The sequence below is a fragment of the Zosterops lateralis genome (assembly GCF_965231275.1).
Source record: "Zosterops lateralis genome assembly, chromosome: 3".
Classification (NCBI taxonomy): Eukaryota; Metazoa; Chordata; class Aves; order Passeriformes; family Zosteropidae; genus Zosterops; species Zosterops lateralis.
The window spans coordinates 23,513,295-23,537,664 of NC_139764.1; the positions used below are offsets into that span (position 1 = coordinate 23,513,295).

At 41.5% G+C, this 24,370-nt stretch overlaps 1 protein-coding gene across 1 annotated transcript in view; it reads left to right on the plus strand.

Moving 5' to 3' along the window:
• Positions 1-24,370, plus strand: part of ALK (ALK receptor tyrosine kinase) — a gene marked incomplete at both ends in the record, with an annotated part of 302,815 nt that overhangs the window by 263,594 nt on the left and 14,851 nt on the right. The window contains 9 exons of the mRNA XM_083856843.1: positions 7,894-8,056; positions 12,257-12,407; positions 14,663-14,794; positions 15,631-15,775; positions 16,568-16,750; positions 18,210-18,308; positions 18,985-19,137; positions 20,333-20,431; positions 22,139-22,325. Coding sequence (XP_083712969.1) covers positions 7,894-8,056; positions 12,257-12,407; positions 14,663-14,794; positions 15,631-15,775; positions 16,568-16,750; positions 18,210-18,308; positions 18,985-19,137; positions 20,333-20,431; positions 22,139-22,325 — 1,312 coding nt within the window. The remainder of the gene's footprint in view (positions 1-7,893; positions 8,057-12,256; positions 12,408-14,662; positions 14,795-15,630; positions 15,776-16,567; positions 16,751-18,209; positions 18,309-18,984; positions 19,138-20,332; positions 20,432-22,138; positions 22,326-24,370) is intronic.

The following is a 24,370-nucleotide window of genomic DNA, read 5'->3' on the forward strand; positions in this document are numbered from 1 at the left end:
CCACTTGTTCCTTTGTATCTGAGCACAACCTCTTATACACACCCACTGCTTTTGCCTGTGCTTGGAAATCCATTTCCAGCAGAAGTGATGGTTGGCACCACCAGGCCCCCTGTCCTCTTACCCTGTACCTACTGACTTGCTTCTTCAGCCTTGCCATTGTTGGTCATGGCTCAGAGTGCCTCCAGGTCAGGCACGCTGGAGATTCAGAACATACAATACAGCCACACTGTCAAACATCCTAAAGCTTCCAGAAATGTGTTACCCACTGAAGTGTGTCACACCTGGGATAATGAACACACTGGGTAGAATAAGACCTGAAATGTTTACAACTAATGTGGTGTTGTTACTCTCTTAAGTTTCTTGATGACCAGCACAGAAAAATTCCTGTGGTTTTCAAATCTCACAGTTACTTGCAGTGCAAGGTGGCCATTAGATAGATGTTCACAGGGCAGTGCAAATGCTTTCCTTTTCAATTAACTAGTGATGTGTTATTCGCTGGAATACCAGCTTATTGCTGAAAGCTTGCAGGAGAAACTTGTTTCTAGAAGCAGCCTGGAAAAAGAGTTGTAACAAGGTCTGCATATGCCAGAAGATTGAAACAGATTTAATGGAATCAGGATTTTTCATTGAGTTGGTTAAATCTGTAAAAAAGGCTGAGTGCTGTTTATTCTGTTGTAAACCCAGGCTTACTTTGGCTTTCATTTTAAATTGGTTAGGTATTAGTTTAAGTAAAACTGAAAGCTTCTCAAACCATACTATCATTCGACTACCAATTAAAAAGTCAATTTATATCAAGCCAATGCAATTTCCTTTTATACACAAGGCTAGAATATGGGAAATTCGGGCAGATGAAGATACAGTGAGCAATAATGAGGAGCTTGAGGTAAACAAATTACTATCACAGAAGCTGAAGGAGACAAAATAGGATTCTCAGTAGGCGAAAGGAGATAACAAGACACAGAGCAATCAAGCTTTAATTAAAGATTTCTGGTGCTTCTGAATAGGCTTTAAATACCATGAGGATAGCCTCTCTTTTGATGTTTCAGCTTCTCTTCTGTCCCACTGGCAACTTATTTGTGTCAGGGCACACAGTACAGAAATGGCATGTTGTGCAATGTGCAAAAATATTAACCTTTTTTCCCCTCTTGCATTGTTTTGTCCTTTCTGCTCTGCATATCCAGCAGCTGTTGTTCACCTCTGGTTTCTTGCATGGAAACTGCCATCAAATCATTTTCTCACCCGGACTGGGTTACTGTTTTCCTCCAGTCTCTTCCCCACAGCATTTAGTGGTTGCACAGATTTTGTGTTTTCCATCAGGGAGAGTCCTGCTTTGAGTACTTCCATGGCTGTTTCTCGGAAGAAGTCTCAGTCACATTAGTTAATCAGATGAAGGAGCTGAAAGGGACAGCGGAGCAAGTATTAAGTAAAAGAAAATTACATTTGGTTGCTCTCTGTGTGCAATTATACTAACTGAACTGTTGGTATAATGCAATAAAGGTATCTGCAGAATTGTATTTTTGTATTATGCATCAATTAACGCAGTGAATAACAGTCCAATGCCCTCCCCCCAACAAAAGTAGCAGTCAGGAAATGTTCGGACACAACAGTGGGATCTCACAATACGTAGGTATGAATTTCTTTATTGCAGTGTTTACACTTGCTTTCTCTGTAGGATTGAAAACGGCAACGGCGCAATACTGGAAATCAGCATGCAACCAGATACAACCTAGCAAAGTTGAATTGGCATAATTGCTCTCTAGAGTTAATCATGCACTTGAAATAAACAGGGCAATTCACAGGTTTCAGACCTACATTTCAAAGCTGCTCACTCTTAAGAACAGCAGTTTAAATTGCTCAGAAACCGCTGCAAATCTCAGAAAATGTTTTTGAATAATTTTTCCACCTCCACCAAACTTGGTCTTTGTTACCTAGCATGCATTTCTACCATCCTTTGTAATTATGAACAAAAAGAAATTCCAAAATGTTGGTAGCATGTATCATTTAACACCCTTTATGGAAGTCTACTCGTGAAACATAAAATGGAAAAGAAATTAGTTTTCTTCATGCTGCTTTGTTAGTGCCTGGTTTCAGAAGGTGGCAAGAAACAAGGCATTCTCGTTGCTGTCCAAAGTCAGTAGTGCTCTTAGTCTCTTACACTGAACACAATTTCCTACAAGAATGCCCTGATACTGTTCCCTATTTATAAACACTTAAGAAAAATCTAAAGCATGAATCAAGCTTTTGAGTATTTCTTTGAAATGATACTCGGGATCGATCTGGCATATGTTTGTCATCACTGCAGATGCTCTTCCTGTTGAACTGAAAGACATAGCCAAGTCTTCTACTGCTGCCCTCATTTAGAAAATAAAGACAGAAATAGTACTCCAGAAAGAGTGGAAAAGCCGACCTCTCTTAGTCTAGCCGTACCTCAGTAACTGGTTCTTGTACTGCTGGCAGGACTCACTAATTTCTATGATTATTTTATAGTCCCTTAATACCATTTTGTAGACACACTTAACAGGTATGGGACTGTGATTGTGAGCATAACCTAGTTCTGCCATTTACCATCATTTTTCAGCCCCCTGCCCCATTAATCTCTGGCAAATTCAATCCTGGGAAAGGTAATAATCTCCAATTACTGCTCACAGAACGCTGTTAAATGGCAGAACCCAAAGCAAAATTGAAATCCTTACCTCACTGAGTATGTTTCTTATATATGGTTGTAGTGTATTTTGCCTACAGGCTTCCAGCACGGACCATCCCTGAAATTATTGGTAATGCATAACTGCGATTGCTTGTGCACTGAGTAAAATCTACAGCTCTCCATACAACCCATGGTGCCAGTGGCAGCCAAATTTTAGTGAAGATTATGGTGGGCAGTTTCCTGTAAGCCTCAGATTTCCCATATTGGCCAAATATTGCCAAATGAGGGAAACTTATGGAAGTTTTTACAAATAGATGAAGCAAACATTCCACTTGTTAATGGCACCAAGCTTGATGACATCTGCCTGAGAAGAAGAGGTAAAATGAACTCTCTGAGGAAGAATTAATTGCATTCAGAAATTTAGCCACTGGGATTCTTATGCCTCTGAAACATGAGAATTTATAGCCCTTATTAATGTGGACTTTTACTCTTTTGGAAGTAGGAATAGCCTTTTCATCGGAATGGAGGTTATCACAGCAAGTTACACCAACTATTTACTCATTGCTTCAAAACACTGATACATTTCACTAATATGGTACTCTAGGTTCCCAAATAAACCAAGTGCCATGGTGCCTGGTTGGCAATTTGCTCAAATCACTAAAGTTTTGGTCAGCAATGAACTTAAACTAGGTTCAAACCAGCTTGGTGTGACAAATGCCAGTTGATACGTTTGGCCTTTGAAGTATAGCCAAAATGCCTCTGTCTGTTTTGTGGCATGGAGTTTGTGTGCTGTACATGTGCCAATGAAATTCCTTTCTATGTTAACGGGCCTTAGGCTTGGCTCCACAGTTTTCTCTTCGGTGTTGCTGGTTGTTATTTGCAACAGTGCCTGCAGCAGCATTGCCTTGGGCTGCAAGTAGTATCAGAGCATCAAACAAATTAGTCATTTTAAGTCTTCTGGGGTATTGTTCATTTTATTTCTCAAGAGCAGGACCTCACTCTCCTTTTGCTGTGGCTGAAATCCAGCACCTTGATTGCTGTGCATTTCATGTATCTGGACAAACTCTGTGAAACTTAGAATTTCTGCTGTGCAAAAGGATGAGCGACTGTGTGTATAAATATATTAATCAGTGAATTCATTATAGAAAGAAAAGTTACGAAGGAAGACATTTTTTCAATTGTTTTAATAGAGCCAAAAGGACATTTTTTTTGCAAAATGTTGCTTCTGGGACCTTGCCAATGTATTGGGAAGCTTGCCAGGGAGCAGGAGGGCAGGTGAATGGGTAAAAAGGCAGAAACTTAATGTTTCCTCTTCTGTGTTTCTTTTAAAAGGGAGAGTTCTATCAAATTGAACTGATATATGAATTATTCACTGAAATGCAGTACCCCAATCTGAATCTCACTATGGTCTCCACTTCCCTTTTTTTTTTCTTTTTTTTCTTTCCCCATCTCAAATGGAGATTTCCATTTTTTAAACCTGAGTAGCATCCTGCCACACTGCAGAAGGAAGGAGGGATGTGCTGTGCACTATGCAACAGACCACAGTTATTCACAGATGGAAAAAATCCATGCTTCAAACCAAGCTACTTAAGAATTTTCGATTCGGGGCTGCTGCTTTAGTCTTTGGAGATCAAAATAATGTTTCAAACTGAATTACTGTAAACTGCTGTGGCATGCAGCAACCTGTAGAAATGCTCTCTCCCAGCTTGTATGACATGCTGCAGTCGTTTCTAGAATCAAGAGAAGATCAATACTTTGCAGAGAGTGAAATCTTACTTTTTAAAAAGCAGTGGTGGGTTATTAAGGCAGGCAGTACTCTGTTTCGCTACTGGGTTAGTGGTTTCAGATCGTGGGCTGCTGTTACATCTGTGCATTGAGGCCTGGCTTTGTGAACCATGTAAAAGAAGGGGTGGGGGGAAGTGTGGGAGTTTTAATCTGTATCCAGAATTGTAACTAAGATCCATCTGTCCTAATTAGCTTGAAATGAGGGGCAAATTCTTCCTGTGTCGTATTATGTCCCATTTAATTCAGTGGCAAAACTGTTAATGTTGGACTAGCTTCCAGTATGTATAAACAGGAGTAGGGCTGTTTGCACATCAGTGCAGCAATGACAAATGAGGAGATCGTGCAACACCTGGCTGGAAGTTTTACTAAAATCCCGGCTGGTTTAAATCAGGTGCAGTCTCTCCATGGACTTCACTTGGGCCAGATTTCCTCCTGCAATGTTTTGGGCAACAATCACTACCCAGTTCTGAAACACATCTTTTCCTGTTCTTGTCTACTATCTGCCTGAATAATGCAAGTAAATGTTCTTGCTAGCACTGACTGCAGCCACTGCAGAACGTGGGAGGCTTTATAGACAATCTTGTATACCACACCACTGTATCCATTACATCAGGACCAGTTTAGAAACCCATGATGTCTCCTCTGCCCAGCCATCTCTGAGTTCCTTGCATCATACTCCCTGGCATAACATAACTGTGGTTTTTCATTCCCCATCCTCTCAAGCTCTGAAAAACCAGATTCTAGGATCTTAGTGCAGATTAACTAATCTCAAATTGCCACCAATGTTTGCCCTTACTCTGATACTGCCTCTGCACTGGAAGTGAGCCCCCTCTAGTCTGCCCTAAAGGCAGAAAATACAAAAACTGTTCTGCTTGCTTCAGTTCATAATCTGAAGGCATAAGGTCTGTGGCAGAGGGACAGTCTCCTTCTGTTCCATCAGGGCTTTTAAGCAACCAGAGGGCCATTTCAAAGTATTTTGGAATAAGATGTAGTTCATTGATCCCCAGTCCCTTAAATCTGGTGGGAGCCAAGAGCAGCCAGTTTCAGGTCCAGCTGCACTGTGTATTACATGTAGAATCATCTAGAGATAAGTTTTCCAAGGTCAGGTAGGCAGATACCTAAGGAACGAGTTTTATTTCAAGGGACTAAATCAGAAATGTAAAGCTTTACCATAGCAGCAGTCTGCACATGCTGTGATCTGTCCTAGGTTTTATCACTTCCAGTTTTCCATTTTGATTCTCATGTTTTGGGCTTATTGTCCCCTTGAAGGTCACCTGCATCTACCTTTGGGAACATGTTTGATATTTCACTGGAGACATACAAGTGGTTTCTTATTGTTCCACTTACCTGCCTGCTTTACTAAACATATGTTTCAGTGCAGGTGGCTAAGCCCACTGGGGTATTGCAATGTTAAATCACTGTGATAGCTGACAGAATGAGTCTCTCATCTTCCAGTTAGTGTGAGATTTTCCTTTGGGTTTGGGATGGGTTTTGCAAGGATAAACACAAGTAACTTCTGGTGCCAGACTGTTCAGAGCTACTGAAGCATTTTGCTTTCATAACTTCTAGACTTTACTTCCTTTCACCTAAATAGGTGCCTTTACCCTCTTACCTCTTGTTTTGGGGGCTTTTGGGGGGGTACATTTGAAGCAAAGGAGGAGAGGGAAATTCTTTCATTTGCTGTCTAATAATTTTAGATTTCATATTGCCACCCACTGCAGAAGGATTGGAGAAATAAGTGAAATTAGTACGTAAATGAAACAAGTAACAGTGACTAAATCCATAGAGGACCCTTGCAGGGGAGTTTTGAGGAGGAGTCGTGTAGATTTTTCAGTAAAATGGGATTATTCTCTCAGCAGTACTTAGATTGGGAAATTTTCTTACAGAGTGGTAGTTTTGCACAACACTGTTTTACCAATGTTTTTCAGAAATACCAGTAGTTTTATTTCTTAAAGTTCTGTCAAATTCTTTGATCCATTTCAGTCACTAAACTTTTTTTGTAAGAAGGAATTTAGGTCATCCTTAGGATTAGTTTGTGACAAAGTAATTCAGACTTTTTTTTCTGGCTAAGCTCATGTGGTTTTTTTGTGTTTCTGGAGGGTGAACCACTCTCCAGTAACAGTAATGGTAGAACTTCTGACCTTGCTCACCCAGACACATGCAGACCATCATTTCTAGGCCACATCAGTTTAGACAATAGCTCTGAATTCAAAGAAGCAGGTCAAGCTAATAATAGAACATCCGAAGTTGGAAGAGATCTGCAAGGATCATTGAGTCCAACTCCTGGACATAGAGTCCAATTAATGCCCTGTCTGAACTAATTAGTATCACCGCTGAAGGAATCTGCATGTGTGGCATTGCTTTTGTGGAAGCTGGTAGAGAAATGTTGCTCTTTGAGAGGGCCATATGGAAGGCTGACTGCACCAACATAATTTGTAGAAAAAACTTCAGATGTATTCCAAATCTTTTATCCTTAATGGCAGTAGAACTACCTAATGGAGTTTATTAGATTATGTATATTAGTTTTTAATAAGTATGCTTGATAAATCATGTCATGTTTTCAAAAAGTGCTTTGTCCACTTATTTACCATCTAGATCTTAGTTTTGATTATATATGAAGCATTTCCTGATATACTAGAAAATAGGACAAGGTAATTCTTTTTAGAAAAGCATTGTGGTGTTGGGACTGTGATGCCCCTGAAATTAATCTTTAAGGAAAAGAAGGTAATCGTCACCATCATGTATTCAAATTTTAAAAACAGGGTTTTTGGAGACATAAATTAACAAAGCCCTGGTCTAGAAATCTGTTTATACAGAATTAGTACTTCCAATTGATGGAAATGGTTGTAATAGGGAAGCATTGATTTACACCCACAGATCTGGCCTAGAATGCAGAGCTGGATGCTTGTTTTACAGGCCTCAGTCAGGTATTTTTCTTTCTGAAGCTTAATTTGAGCCTCCTGTGAGCCAATAATTATTCAAAATGCAATTAATCTATTGTTTTAATTGCTGTGATGATGTTGTATTTACAGGTTTTTATCTAATTAACAGTTACTTTTCCATTTAAAATAAATTCAATAACCAAATGTCTCTAGAAACTGAAAGGCTAGAATGCACCAACCTTGAGATTATGAATGAGCACTTAACAGCCCAGAGAGCAGAGCCTGAAACTAGGAGGACTCTGTTGGATTTTTGTCTACTCTGTGCTCTTTGCCTTTTTGAGCCTTAGGAAAAATAGAACTATATTTATTGTTGTGATAGATTTCTGGAGATATTGATGAAAAACTGTCAAATACTGAGATACAGAAAACTATGGGACTTTTAAAATAATTCTATGGGCATTTGTTTGGGTTAAAACTTCTGGGCCAGGTTCTGTTCTTGGTGCAAGAAGCAGAGCAGGTAAAGAGCAGAACTACTTGGCCTTTGAATGTTGGGGTCATGCTTTGCACGTGTCCTCCTTTCAGATCAGTGGTTGTTCACAACCTGTGGTGCCAGTGGACCCTATGGCCCCACGCAGAGCCAGTGCAATGACGCCTACAGGAACTCCAAGCTCAGAGTGGTGGTGGGAGCTGAAGGGATTCTCCAAGGCATTCAGATCTGGAGAGTACCAGCAACCAACACGTACAGGTAAGGGAACTGTCTCTGATTGTTGTGATGTATCTGTGTTCCAAACTGTCCAAGCTGCACATACACGCTAGACATTTTTGAAGTATTACATTCAAAAGTTTGATCACATCTAGTGGGGTTTTACTTTTCACTGAGCCTGTGATTTCCAGTCTCTCCCATCTCAGATTTGTTCCCTGGAAGATGCAACCTTTTTGGTGAAAGAGAAGAAACTTTCCGAGACAGGCAAATCTTTAGCCTAAACTGTTACAGGTTGGGAGAGCTCCATCAGTAGCTGAACATGAAGCATTTTCACCTCTCCAGACCAAGAGGGATACATACCCCATTTGTCATTCATTGAGCCCTGGGATCAGAATGAGTTTTTCCCACCCTTCACTTGGTGTGGAGGGAACAATCATGTGTCACTGTTTTTTACAGGACAGCTTGCATCAACCTCTGCTCAGCATCTTCACATTTTTGAATCTAGACACAGCAAGTTGAGCTTGTAAGCCTGGCTTACCACAGTAGAATTGATTTTGGAAGCCAGCCACCTAAATGGTAGGCTCTGTGATACTGAGGGTTCTAACACTTAAATCCCCCTGTGGAGTTATTTTCAAAGAGAGATGATCAGATACGGTTCAATGCTACTTAATCAGATTTTTACCAATCATTTTTTCTTTTTGCTCTTGCTGGGGAAAGAAGTAAATCGAAGTGTAGTTCACTGTATCTGAATGGCAACATGAAGCCATTACATGCCTCATTTTGTAAGCAGAACTGTCAGTTTGAACCAGTGACTGTCTAGTGGTGGGGTTTTTATGCAGCATTCCATATTGAAACCAATGATGGTATCTTGGATTTCAAAGCAAAACATTCAATTGAAGGCTTTGAACAAATTTCAGTTACAATTTTCTGATCCCATCTCCTTTTTTTCTCTTTATATTGAAAATGAATGTTCAAGTTGAGGCTAGATGTCAGTCTCTAATAGGGGTCTAGGGCAAAGCAGTTTTGAGAAACTGGCTAGGCTAGGCACAAGTTCTGCCTGAGTGCCTATTTGTACAAGGATTGATGGTAATGCAAAAAGCATTAATGATATTTTACCCAGCTATCAACAAGGAGTTGCCTGAGGTGAATAGAATTTTTCAGAACTAGCATCCAGTAAATATGATTATAAAGTACAGCCCAAAAATGAACAGGCCAAAAGCTTACAGCACTGTCATTTTTTTAATATTACAGTCCAAGAAGAGCCAGAATTCCTATGCAACTGTAGGCTGACTTTTTGCTGCACAATACAAGCCCTGGGCCCTGCAGAGATGACCTGTCTATTTAAGTCCTATAAATGACCTAACAGACTTTTAGGTTCTGTATAGATAATAGATGTATAATGTCATGCATACCATATATATATAAAGGGATGGCATTCTCTTCTGCACTTCTTAAGGCTATAGTAGAAAATTCACAGCCTGGGGAAAGCAGGAGGCAATTCTGGGCTTAAATTAACTTGACGTTTTCCTGATTCTGGTCTGCTGAAGGGGCAGCAGATTATGCCAGCATAGCATAGCCCTAGGAAAATGTCAAGTTGCAATATCAATTCCAAGGCTTCCCAGAGTTTGGACTTACTGCCTGCGTTTAGCTCTGCCCTGCAGTCCTGCTGCAGTGTGGATCCTGCAAGTTTTCCTGATGGGCACTGCTGGAACACCTGACCCAGGGAGAAAACCCTCTTGCTTGGCTGCTGGGCTCTAAAGAAAGCTGGTGTTCTGCCATACCAGTGTGTTTTACACTGTGTAATGTACACTCCTGGTAATTGCTCAAGAAGGATATCGATTTTGTGAACATGAGGCAGAATATGCATTATTAAAATACTGACAGCTCAATTTTGCAGAAAACTGCCAGCACAAACCAACCACACCCAGAAAACCTCACCATCTGTGAAGGTCGGAGTAGGCTGCCATACACTGTAGTGCCCACATTTGAAAACTGGAGTTTTACATGCTCTGGTTCACTCCCATGGGACTTCACATTGTGTAACAATGAAGTTAAACTTGATAAAAGAATATTCTTTTGTTTCAGATTTCCTTCTAAGCATTCAGAAGTCTGGTAATCTAGGTCTTATGACCAAGTACAAGAGAAGTGGACTATAATAAATTACACATTAACATTCTTTATCTGACTTCTTTCCATTTTTAAAGGAAGAGGTTTAGGTCCATTTTGCTGAGTGCTCCACTTGTGGTCACTTGCACTGTCCTCTCTTCTCTATGGTCCCTTCATATAAGGTGGCACAAGAACACAGCCCAGTGGCGTGCAAAAAAGTGTCATTCTGAGTCAGCCAGCCTAGCCACAGCATTTTCCACACTCTCAAGACTAGCTCCAGTGTATCCCATAACCTGGATGTTATGGTGCGTGTTTTTCTCCAGCCCTGGTTTGTGCAGCCTGGTTTGCACTCTGCACATCCTGACTCTTCCTGAAGGCGTGGGCTTCTTTTTCAGATCCCACAAGTGTCATAGTAAAAGAAAAGAAGGGAGGCAGTGGAAGATACTCTATGTTCGTGGTTGGGATGGGTTAACCTTTCTTCAGGGTTAATATGGTTAAAAGGCTTCCTTCCTCATGTAAAAGAAAGGTGTTCCTTTTGAAAGAGATCCTCTTAAATTTTGAAGTCAAGAATAACTGTTTAAATAGTGACACCCATTTTGAATAGGGAATGACTGTCACCTGGACATACTGGGTTTTTCTTTGTCTTCAGCCTTTGAATGAGGCCAGACTGGGTTTCCTGAACTTTCTGACATCACTGCTTGTATGCAAAATCTGCTCTTGCATGGAAAAGTATGGCCCCTACTGGCAGCCAATTAGCCCTGCCAGCTTGCTGTGCCTGGTAGTGCACTTCATTAGCCATTGCAAAATTCTACAGCAAATCAACTCAGTCTTTAGATTCATGCAGCATCTGTTCAGGGTGGCCCAGTGCTGTGTCCATCACTTTTTCTGCTGGCTCTGGTACAGCCTAACTGAGGACTGATTGCTTCGGTTATCAGCAGTGGCATGAACATAATCATGTCACATTGCCAGAATCTAATATGCTTTATGAGACACTGCCTGTTTGCAGGCAGGACTGTGCTGGGCAGAGAGCAGCCAGGTGCTGGAGGAAAGGAGGTGTTAAAGCAGAGCACCTAAGCTCTGCCTGGTAGGAAGCCGAGAGCAATTTTTGAGTTCTGAGTCCTGCAGTCTCTGGTTACATGCTCCAGGTAGAGTTTTGCTCTCACAGAAATAGATGGAAAGCTGCTAATGTCAGTGGAGAATTACCTGATTATTTCAGTCTAAATTGAGTTGCTGTACTGTCATTCACCTGCTCAGAAAGTTGAGTAACTATGTGTTTTGTTGCAGCAGAAATGTGGGTTTTATCATGATGTCTAAAAAGTGCTTTGAAATCCTTTGCTAAAAGCTGCTTTAAGTATGTCCATTGTTAAAAAGGGAGAGGGAGGAGCTGAGAAACAGTGTTACAGCCACATCTTTGGGTACACCAGCAACAGTAAGCACCTGGGAATCTTGACTCTTTGAAATAAAAATCCCAGAGCCTTAACTGAGGCTGCAGCAGCCTGTGTGTAGCCTGCCCACTCCTGGCTGGAGACAATGAGATGTTCCTGATCACCAGGAGTTTGGCCCGAGGGCTTTTGCCTTCCTTGTTTACTGCAGGTAGTGTCATCTCCATCTACTTTTCTTTCTGTATTCCTCTGGTCCTGGGAATAAGAGAGCTGTTTTCCATCTGGTCCGTACTACCAGGACCAGTTATGCTGTCTGCTTTCTCAAATCTCCCTCTGTCAATCTCATGCTTAATGTTCTCTTTAGCCATATGTCCTGTTTTTACCAGTTCTCCTGCTTCTGTTCTTTCTCTTCTTTGCTACAAACTTCTCAAGGATGTGCCTTCTGGGAAACAAGACGTGTTTCATATATTGAAGCTGGAAACTATAGGGACTTGCTCGCTCTGTTCTCAGCAGTGTTTGCCTAATAATCAATGTGAAAGAATCTGTTTTGTAGCTACCCAAGCTCACAGATTGAAACAGAGCAGAAAATCAGTCTTCAGGCTTTGGGTTTAGATTTATTTAGAGTGTCAGGTCTTCAGAGCACAGCTTTGTGATATTGTGTTCAGGTGTGCAAAATGCTCAGAAGTGGTTTGTGCTTCCTTCCACCTGCCTGGGAGAACTCAGGTGGCAGCCTCTTGTTTTCTTTTTTCTGCAGCATCTCAGGCTATGGAGCTGCAGGTGGGAAAGGAGGGAAGAACACCATGGTGCGGTCCCACGGAGTGTCAGTCCTGGGAATTTTTGACCTCCAGAAGGATGATACACTGTATATCTTGGTGGGACAGCAAGGAGAAGATGCTTGTCCTAGTGTAAGTGATTGCCTTTCTTTTTTGCCTTAATCTCTTCTATAAATTCATGGAGTTTTGTCTTTTCACACAGAAAAACATTGTCCTCAAGGGGTTTGGGGCTACAGGACTCAAGGAATAGGTATAGTTTTACTGGGAGAGCATGAGAACATGAAGCACCATGTTCCTGTGCTCACTTCTTTTCAATATTTGGTCCACATTGATAATACCCAACAGGTTCCTGACTGATCTGAGTATCTCAGAGCACCTGTGGGGGGCCTTGGAGACAAAAGACAACCCTGCCTTCTGTTCTTCAAGGCTTCCTTTGCAGGATTTTGCCTTTGTTCCACTACTGAGCCCATTATCATACTCTGCACCTCTAGAGATAGCCACATCACAGGGCCTGCTTGGTTATTCTCCATATGGGAGTAGGAAAGAGAAGTCAGTCATTGTTGGGTCAGTCCTGATTTTTATGTTACTAACCAACCCTTGCTGCAAATGTCTTGACAGAGAGATGGGCACTATTTGCATGCACAGTAGTTTATTAATTGTTTAGTATTCTTTGGAGGAGGATGTGGGAATAGGACACTCTCATGGAGCAAACTAAGCATTATCTGATGAAATTTCACCTACAGGTTTGAGCTGGACATTTAAATGATGTGCATTTCTCAGCTGATAATGGCTGGCATCCAAGAGATGAAAGCTTACCAGTCTGTTAGAGCAGAGAAAGGTTGAAGGATATAGACAAGAGGGCTTCTCAAGGCTGGCTGCTGAAGTAAATAATGTTAAAACTAGAATTACACATATCTACAAACAAACCATTAATATAAAGCCTTTTTGAAATGAGAAATGGCCTAACTCAAACGTCCATCCAATGTCTTTAACTAGGACATTCCAGCTGAGGGTAATATATGGGCTCATTAAATTGCAGGCCACTGTAATCTTAGTGAGAATTTATTGAGTGCTAATGTAATTCTTTCATTGAGGCAAAGAGATTGCATTGACTCGTAGAGGGGACTTTTACTAGATTGGATTGTAATCAGTTATGTCTTTGCCAAGAAGGATTATATTTTTTTGTAATCTAGTGGTTCCTTTGGGTCATTGACTTTGTCATTTTATTAATCATTCCCACCCAACTCCAAATCAATTAAGGAGAGGGAAAAAACAGGGGAAGGAGGACTGTTAGTTCTTTAGGCAAGTCTGCACACACAAAATGGATGCCACTCATTCTCTGGCACAACTGACAAGATATTTTGTGGTCAGCAGAATAATTTGGAATTTGAGCATGCTTTTATCAGGTTCTTCTTCCAAAAGAAAACACATACATGAAAATAGGAGAAAGCAGAAGGTCAATCCTACTATAACAAATATTTGTGTATTTTTCCCTGAAAGTGTTGGTTTAGTAGGTTTGGTGTGCAATACATGGGCAATATAACAAAATAGTGTTACTGAGACAAAACCTGTAAAGTAAGATAAGCTAGAATCAAAGTTTTCAACTTGAAAACATTCACAGAAGGGTCCTGCTTGTCATGCAATTTAGTGCTCCAATTTTAAACCAAAAAATACTTAGGTCATAGTCCTGAAGGCTGTGATTGAAATTAGTGAATTCAGAGATTTGCTTAATACAGAAAGTTCACTATGTTCAATGATAATTAATGGAAGGGGGAAAATGTGAAGTAGGAAATGTGGAGGATTTTTAGTGAGGTATTTTTATTAACATCAGGTGAATACTTCAGTCAAGGGTAGGATTGCTGCTGTTTTGGTAGGTACTGGTAGTGGCAGTAAAATTGCTACTAAAATCAACAGCACATTGACTGCTTGGCCCCAACCAACCGGGGACTGGAAATGAGGTAAACAAACTTGGGTTCTCTCTGTCTCTGCCATTTGGCTGTCGTGTGACATGGGACAAGGCACATCCTTGCCGATTTACTCCCTTCCTCCACTTGTGAAATACAGACTGTTAATGCTGGGAAATATGTGCAGTGCATTTTGCTACATTTTGTACATTAGAAGTTTATGGAGCTGTTTTTATGTGATAATAGGTATGACCACTGAGCCTGCTTCAAAATAATTCAGTTTAAAATGGCAAAAAATTATTCTGATGAAGGTTGAGGCAAAAAGCCAGACTCTTCCAGAAGAGCATTCACTTGGTCCTGCTTGCATAGTTTCACTGGAGGACAATTTCTTGCTTTGGAACGCTGAAGGGTTCACAAGGCCTCAGTGTGTACAAGGGAATGGAGGTTTCTTACCTGAATTCAGACCTGATTTTCTCTTTGCAGACTAATGATGTTATCCAGAAAGTCTGCATTGGAGAGAATAACGTGATTGAAGAAGAGATTCGTGTGAACAGAAGTGTCAATGAATGGGCAGGAGGAGGTGGAGGCGGGGGCGGTGCCACTTACATATTTAAGGTATGGAAACACAGTCCCCGTGCACCTTCAGCATCAACACATCTTGCCACCTGCCTCTGAAAAATCCTTTATACACCTCAGGGAGAGGGTCCACAGAGTGACCTCTGGGTACCCTTAATTTCCGCTTGAAAGGTGTAGGGATCTGGGTTGGCCCTTCACACTTCTTTGAACGGCTGTGCAATATTGGCCACACTTTCTTCAGTGGCTTGGAGTATACTTTGCAAACATAATGGGTTGAACTGGGTTGGTTTTTTTTTTTTTTTTTCCAGTAAAAACTGAGATGTTGAAGCACAATTCTACAGCAAAGGGCAAATTCTGCAAGACTTCATTCAACTCAGTCTTTGTAGAATGTGAGACTTCAGCTATACATTTGGCCTGACAAGGAAAGTTGAGGATAGCCTGTATGGTTTCTGTTGGCAGTCCTTTAGCTGTGGACCACTGATGTTTCCTGTCCTGTGCTAGCTGAGCCAATACTCACTTCAAACACTGGTGTAAGGCAGTCTTTTGCCAGAGGAGACACTCTGCAGAGCAGTGCTCCTTAGGTGTTTCATTTGATGAGAGTCATCACATGAGATGTTACAGGCTTTCTAAGAGCCATCACCACGGTAGATACAATTCATAGAGCTACTGGCACTGCTGTTTCCTGTAGCAAAACTTGGTAGGACTATTCTTTAAATTTCTGTTCATTAATTTTCTGGGTGTGGGTGCATAAATAATGCAATGACAGTGTGCAGTGCTGAGCAGCCCTAGATGCCTGCTTGGTGCAACATGGCTGAACTTCCAGTTACATGTCTGACTCAGTTTGAACATTGCCTTTTATTTCTGAATTTGTTAAGATGGAGAACGGAGAACCAGTCCCCTTGATAATTGCAGCAGGGGGTGGTGGCAGGGCCTACAGGGCCAAAACGGACACATTTCATCCAGAAAGACTGGAGAATGATTCCTCTATTCCAGGGCTGAATGGAAATTCAGGAGCTGCAGGTAAGGAAAGTTTATTCCTTTTAAGAAAACCTTTGTGAATATGTGATACTCCCAGATTCCTCCTCCTCACAAGAAGGTGTGGCACAACTCATGAAAACACAGTTCAGGGGGAACAGGGGATTATAACAGATGCAAATAGAAGGTACCCACAGTGCTGGATACTTGGTGTAAATAAGGGTATCAGAGATAGTATAGCCATAGCAATGGCAACATTGTCCCAAAATAATGCAGTACCTCTCATAAACAAAGTTGTTTAATTTTTGATGTAGGGATTTGCAGTGCTAATGTGGCTGTCCTGCTCCCTGCACTGCTTTGTGCTGTGTGGGCATACTCAGAGTTTCTCTGGCTTGTGCAGAAAGTGCATAATTGCACCATGTCTAGAAGTCTCTGTGAAGAGACCTTGGACTGAGCAACCAGCAGAGCTGAAAGTGAGTCACTGGTAAGCATATTGTGTGGAGAGCAGGACTGGGACATGTTTTCACACCCCTTTCAATAAAAACAGTTTGTTCTACTTTAGAACTGACACTGATTTTTTTCAAAAGTGTTTTAGTCAAAGAGAAGGGGAAGGCTCTGTAAACCACATAGGAGTGGTTGGAGAGTAGGTAGGGATATCTTTTTACATTTTCTGTAGAAAATACTCATCCTTCTATGGTAGGTGAAAAGAGGTGCAGATGATGACTTTCAGCTGAGATGTTTTGAATGGATGTTTGTCCTACACAAACAGATCCCTGCAGTGTTTTTTACACAAAAAAGTAATCCCCGGCTGTGCCTTTTCTCTTCTCTCAACTGCAGGTGGTGGAGGTGGCTGGAATGATAACACTTCCTTCCTGTGGTCAGGAAAATCCTTGCTGGAAGGTGCTACTGGAGGAAGATCCTGCCCCCAGGCCATGAAGAAGTGGGGGTGGGAGACAAGAGGGGGTTTCGGAGGGGGTGGAGGGGGGTGCTCCTCAGGTGGAGGAGGCGGAGGATATATAGGTAAAGTGGCTTCGTGTTCAAGGTGTCCCTTCCCCTCCTTTAGTGCTAATGATCAGCAAAATGCTGATGATAACTCTCCTGTAGCTAGCATATTTGACTGTTATGTATTAGTATGTCTGTGTGTTGCCTTTTTAGCACTAGATGAACTTATGGCATTTAGTCTTTGAGCAAAGAGCCAGATGCCAGTCCTTCAGCTGCAACCCTGGCTTTGCGCTCTGCAAAATGTGACATTAAGATCCTGCTGTGATTCCTGAGCCTTTCACGTTGGGGTGACAGTGCTGGAGAAGGAGGAGCTATGAGCTCCCGTTGCCAGCACCTGTGTTTGGAGGACTTTGGTCCTGGAGGCTGGCAGCCAGGCTTTATGCCAAGGAAAGACACAGCTTCTCCCCTGCCCTGCTGTGGGTGGCTTTTGGTCCTGCACAGGTGGTCTCTGGGGGCAGAGGCTCAGGCTGCCAGCCAGCACCCCTCTTAATATGACTTCAGTCAACAAGGAGCTAATTTCATGTGCCTCTGTCTCAGGGCAGCTGTCAGATGGCATTATGTTGATTACAACTCGTGTGGGCCAGATTCAAGATCTCTACTAACCCATAGTCTCCTGGGCCACATAGTTTCTGCAGCCATCTGCACTGTGGTGGACTCTTTAACTCCTGGTTCTCCACAGCTTAAATTAAGTATATGTTCAACTAGAAATCTTGAGAGGAAGTAATGAGTTTAAATTATTAAGTGCATGTTTTGTACCAATGTTCCTGTGTAATGCTTCTTTTTCCAACAGAATGACTCACATAACCTTTTTTTTTAATTTCACTGAAGACAATTAAAGGGAAAAAGCTATTTTTGGGTGGGATGAGGGAATCATTGCATGCTTGAAGTACAAAATATATGCCCTATACTGTGTATCTAATATTTGTTATACATTGCCCATACTTTGCTTTTGGTATGTTCTATATGCTCAAGCACAAATGAGCAACTCATAAATTCCTTCAGTCCCCACTTTTGGTGGACCACCCTGCTTTTAGGGTGCAAAGGAAGAAGGATATCAGATTATTTATTCCCTTGCTGACACAGTACATACCTTGATCAGCAAAGGTACAAACTTAGCCCTGGAGTACTGGTGCTTTCCAGTCTCTTGACTACATAAATTTTAAGAAGGGCTTGTATGTTTCACAGCATCCAAATGGTTAAAGATAAAGTTTGTGCCTTAGTTTGCTAGAGTCTACCTAAACAGAGCTAATTAATTGATTGTCACAAGCTTCTGTTATTAAATTGAAGTTCTAGAGAAAAAGTCCAGTCATTCATGCCACAAGTTGCTAAATATTCTCTATATAGTAAATGCTTTAATTTTTCTCTTTTTTCATTTGGATGCCTCCCTAAATATGCTGAATTCATGCATGTTGTCATGTATATCTGTGTTTTGTTTTATGAGCCTCAGTCTGTTAAGGTAACTTCTGGTTTGACATAGGTGGCAATGCTGCAGTGGACAATGACCCAGAGATGGATGGGGAGGATGGTGTGTCCTTTATTAATCCAATTGGTACTTTATACACTCCAGCACTTAAAGGTATTCATATTGGTCAGAAGTCTTCTCATGGGCTTATTTCATTTTAAAAATACTAGGACCCCTGACAACTTTTCAGGGTACAGCTCAGTGTCATGAACATGAGGAGGCAGAAAGTATATAAAGTACAGAGGAGAATAGACAGAAGTGGCAGGAAAAAAAACAGGGAGGGAAAACATCAAGCCTATTAGGAGACACTCCCAGCAGTACAGTCTACCAGCCTACAGAATAATTTTGGGCAAGGAAAGTGATAACAGAACCTCATAGCTCAGATACTTTAGGAAAGAAACAGACAAAACACCTGACTGTTCACCAACAAGCAAGTTCCTTAGAGCATCCCTTGGTAAAGTATCCAGCAGTGCATGGGAATGATAAACACTGCCACTTCAACCTGTGTTTTCCCAGAAGCCAGTGTCTTTAATATGTTCACAGTGTGTTCAGAAAACAACAACAAAAAAAATCTACTTGTTAAAAAAAAAAAAAGTTTGCTTCAGAACAGCCAGAAGTATTTTCAAATACAGATGCACTCTGGTCTGGTAGATTCAGCCAGAAAGTTTTGAAGATATTGCAGTGATTGATCTTGGAGGGAGTAAAGGCCAGGAAAGAAAAGGGCGAGGCCAAGGAAATTATAAGAATGGTCTTTACAGTAATTAACTCAGCTTCTTCATCCACTCCCTAGTGACAGAGGGGCACGGAGAGGTGGAAATTAGGCTGCACCTTAACTGCAGTCACTGTGAGATGGACGAGTGCCATGTTGATCTTGAGACTCAAAAAGTCATTTGCTTTTGTGAGCCAGGCACAGAGTTGGCTGAGGATGGTGTGTCTTGCACAGGTAAGTAAGTGTGTGGTGTACTGCAAACATGTAGGACAGAAATGTGGGCCAAAGGCTGTAGTTCGGACTGTAAAACATCCTGAAAGTGCTGTCCATTCTTTCTTAAACCTGGCTTCAGTTGAATGTTGCCTTCTTTCCTGCTGGTGTATGCTGCAGAGCTATTTTGCCAGGATACAGCCTCATCAATGCTGAGGGCTGGAGCACTGAGCAGCAGTGCTGCTTTGCTCCACAGGATATGTTTGGCATCCTGAGCAGATCTGAGCAGAGTCAAATTTTATGCCTGTTTGTGCTGATGTTCAGAGTCTGCTCTGAAATCCTGAAAGTTTGCTCACTGAAAGAATTTTCCAGCTGAACTTACTTAAATTCCAGCCCAGTTCTCAAAAGGGAAAAAAAAAAGAGGGAAGGTGAAGGAAAATATGATTCCTGTGGATTTGGACATTTAAAGTAAAATTTTCAGAAACTGTAAAAAATTCTGTGCAAGATTTCCCTGAGAAAAACTAAATACAATAATACAGTACTTGTACTTGCCTTTCTTTCAAAATCAGGTGCTCAGAGCTCCATTACTAGGTTTGTTTCATATTCTTGTGCAGCAGTTATAGCAGGCCACCCCGGGGGTTTGGGATCTTGCTTTCAGCTTTGTCACTGGCGTGGGAAAATTGTTGTGCTTTTACCATCTCTGCCTGTAAGATGGGTAAAAAGTGTGGTCATTTTGTCAAGGCAAAGTAAACCTTAATGGCATGATCCCAAATGAGGATGCAGCTTCACTACACTGTTATCAGGTTTTTCTGCTTGGATTACATGCATTTAGGAGGTGAAATATTGCAGTCCTCCTCCTGCTTTTGCTGTGATTTGGCATTGATAGCAGCACTTTAACCCTGACAATGTAATGTCCTTTCCACCCTCTCAACCTTCTGCCCCTGTTTTTTATGGTCTTGTTTTCACACCCCAGGAGTTCACATGTTAATTCATTGATAGTGAACCATCTGTTTTAATGGCTTGATATTAATTGAGGAAAGTGAAACAATGAGGTATGAGAAGTCATAGATCCTGAGAACTGGTCATGCCAGAGATTGCTCCTACACTATTGGAGCAGCAGTGAGTCAATGGAAGAAAGAGCAGAAAAAAATATGATGGCAAAAAAGTGGCTCCTGGAAGATAATTTCAAACATGTAATTCCTTCTCTTTTCTGTTACAGCTGAGCCAGTGGTTCGTCTCCCTTTCTCCTTGGTCTTGTCTGTAGTGACTTCAGCTTTGGTGGCTGCTTTAATTTTGGCTTTTTCGGGAATCATGATAGGTGAGTGTTTCTCTGCAAAAGATATTTTCATATGAGGGCTGGATCTGAGCCAGGGATAATTGGGCCCTGAGAGGCAAAAGGATTCAGGTTTTCAGCTACTGCTGTATTTAATGACACCTTCCCACACACATCTTGACTTCAGATTTCTGTACCACATCCTAACCACGATGACCAATTTGAGGAGGCTTCAGTTACTGACTGCATCTCAAAAGAGACATTATTGTTTGTGTTGTACACTGAAGCTGACAGAACACAGCTGCTTCTGGTTTTGTGAGATCTGGTGCTTTTTAATGCCTAAAAGTTGCTCTATCTGTGCCTATGTACAGATTTCACCTCCTAAAGTATGACATTTAAACTTAAGTTCTCACATAGGTTCCCCTTTCACAAACTGCTACTTAGTAGGATGTGGATATTCTTGGCATTTTTATTTGAAATTCTAAAAGGCATTTTTCACCTTTTCATGTCCTTATTTCGAACAATCGCTCACCTGCATTTGGTGCAAGCAGAATAGATTTGAATCAATGAAGAGCAGTCAGGGATTCAAACCACGGCTTTGCCACCTTTCTTTGTCCACTCTGTTTATGGTCTGAGGGAGGAGAGGGATGAACCTAGAGCAGGAAATTAGATTTGCCCAGCTGTTTCAGTTTTATAAATTTCAGGAGTTATCAGTTGCACACACATGGTCCTACATCTCTGATTTCTGTCCTGACAGTATCTTTTTACAATGACTAAATACTTCTCAGGAGTGGAAGAGTAATCCTCTTTCCATCCAACGAGCCTATCATATCCATCTCAGGAAAGGGCAACGATTTAAAAAAATCAAAGCAAAGGCAATGAGGAGGAAAATGGAGGACAGGAAGGGTTTGTGGATAGGTCATTACATCCGTCTGCCTTTGTCAGTGCATGTTTACCCCTTAAATTTTTCCCCTGAGCAACATCTGCTGGAGAAGATGCAATAACTATTACCGTCACAGTCTTTGGGCTCAATCCAGCTCCCACAGAAATCAATAGTGATTTAACCTGCTCATGATTGTCATCTTCTTTTGGAAAAAAATCCTGCAATATCAGTTACTATTTCAAGAAATATCCTCAGGATGTCTTCTTTCAAGGTGTGGTTTTTAATGGCATTGCAGAAGTGTCAGTGAAGCGATGCAAAGAATATAGCACTACCATAAACTGACTTCAAATGTAGTCCTACTCTGTTGTTTAGAAACAGAGGAAGTTTTGGAAAATTAGCTATTTTTTATGTGCAGTGTGTTATTCTGAGGAAACAGCTTAGGCTATCCATTTTGAACAATATGATGCAAGCATTAATTTCAGACTTTAGTCACTTCTGTGTGGTTTAGGTAAGTTGGTTATACCCCAGCTCCCTCAAGTTTCAAACTGGGCTTGTATTTGGAAGGTCTGGTTAAACTAAATAGAGCAGAACAAAAACATCAGAACTCTGAGATCTCTCCAAGTGAAATTCATTTCACTTTTTCCAGACAATCCATGAACAAGCCTGTTTCTCCATAAGATGTGTAAATCAAAAGTTCCTGGATATCTTCAGATCCCATTTTCTCTCTGTAATTATTTGATGTACAGAAATACACCAGTGTCACTGTGGTTTGATTTCCTGAAGTCTGGCCGCACCACAGCAAATCCCAGTGAGAAGTGGTGTCCCAAATGCAGTCTCTGTATGTGGCTGACTGTGTTCTCCGTGTTTAGTGTATCGCCGCAAGCACCAGGAGCTGCAAGCCATGCAGATGGAGCTGCAGAGCCCCGAGTACAAACTGAGCAAGCTGCGTACCTCCACCATCATGACAGACTACAACCCCAACTACTGCTTTGCAGGAAAGACCACATCCATTAGTGACCTTAAAGAGGTGCCTCGAAAAAACATCTCCCTCATCCGGTAAATTCATCTTTGCCTTCCCTATCCTTCACACTGTACACCCACGTATCCTGGCTCTCCTAGAGAGATGTGAATGCACGGCTTTGTGCAGGCCACATGCAAATTCTTGTGCTCTTTTAGGTTCATACCCCTTTTCATAAAATGCAAAGCTGCAGTAGTTAGGCTTGTGTGGAGGGGACTAGATTTTGGCATTCACCTTGACCTTCTACAGGTGCAGTCTTCATCTCCTGGGGTTGTGAGGAGATGAGAACTGAATAGTCATCACTAGTAATTCAGTTACATCTTTTACAGGCTATGCAGTGAATGGCCCATTGCCATGAGCTGATGAAATTCTGGGATGGCTGAAGCTTGTAGGAAGCTCTTCTAAATCTTTGATGGGATCTTTGGTAAAGACAATTACATCCTTAAGTGCAATAACAAGGAGAGCAGTGGATTTGAAAATGCCAGGCAGTATTAAAAAGACAGGGATATAAAGCTGGCAAGATAATCACATCTAGATGGGAGTTTCTGGAAAGCTTAAAAGTGTCTCCTAAAAAACTTGAAAATTTGGAGTTCTTGCACACTTTGCTCTGCTGCAGAATACTTGTGAATGTGACAGTATCCTGGTATCATACAGTGTTACACAAAAAAAAAAAAGTGGAAGCAGGAGTCCTTGGAAAACTGGGAAGCTTAAGGTGCTGAAAAAAATTATGATCAGAGAATTCTATACAGTCTGCAATGTTTTGCTGTCCATTATCTCGTTCCCCCTTACCTACACATCTTGCTGGACTGCACCTAGCAGTTTCCAATGTACCCTGTGCTGCTGCTTCCTTTGTCACTTGGGCTTTGAAAGGATTTTTGGAGTGTGGCAAGCAGATAGGAGGGGATACAGCTGGGAATTGACACAAGAAAGTGGACTTTTTGGAAGGAGGGTGAGTTATGAGCTGTAAAGATCCTGTTTATCCCCTCAGTTTGTAATAGGTTGGTGAGGCAGAGCCAAGAATGGTGTCTCAAGCTGATACCTACAAAATGTTATTGCACAAAGTGATTGAGTCACAGGCAACACAAGTCCTCAGTGTGGTTTCACTGCCCAGACTTGTTCTATCCTGGCAAAACTACAGACAAAACTAATGGAACAGCAAAGCAGATTGTTCTTCCTTGTTCATATGGATGGGAGAGCAACAGGCCATGCAAAAGCAATCCACTGATACAGTTGAGAACTGACCCAATGCAGCTCTCAGCCCAGACCTGGCTCTAACAGGAGAGTGCATTCGGTAGCAGAGACCTTTATTGAGAGTCTTTTCCCCAGACTGAGATGCAGGAATGCCTCTTAGAGGCTGGAAATACTACTGCCTAATGTGCAGCCCACACAGGGTTAAGAGCAACTCAGGATTTGGGATGCAACCTCATCCTCTGCCATATTTCACCATGTTATTATGACAGGCCACTGATGTGAAATAGCTATTGTTCTACCAGTTGACTTAACATTAAGAGTGTGAGGACTGAATAGACAGGTATGCAAAATCTGTATCACGAGGACATGGGACAGGAGATATTGTATGGGTACTCTTATTCCTTTCTCTTTTTCTTGTAATCTTATTCAAAATAAAACTGTAAGTTTTGTAATATGATCACTGCCAGAAACAATTCTCAGCACAAATTCTTAGAGCTGAGTGCTTTACAAAGCACTGTCATCACCATTTACTGGCTAAGGTACTTGCCCAGAATCACACAATAAATCAGGAAAAGTTACTTGGTTTAGAATTCAGGTCTTTTGAGAATCATTGTGCCTCCTAGTTTCTTGCTCAATGTTTTGTTTAATGGTGATGCAGAAATATCAGAGGAATTGTTAATGTGTTTAGGGTGTGTAAACACCAAGACTAAAGTCCTGTCTTTATTGATCTGTTTTGGAGCACCCACCACTGAGCACTGATACCAAACCATGGATGAGTGCTCTCTGTTACATGCTGCAATGCCAGCAGCTCAATTTCACTGGGGAATGTTCACTTCCATGGACTGCTTTTCCTTCCAATTAAATAAAATATAGGTCCATGAAAGATCTCACC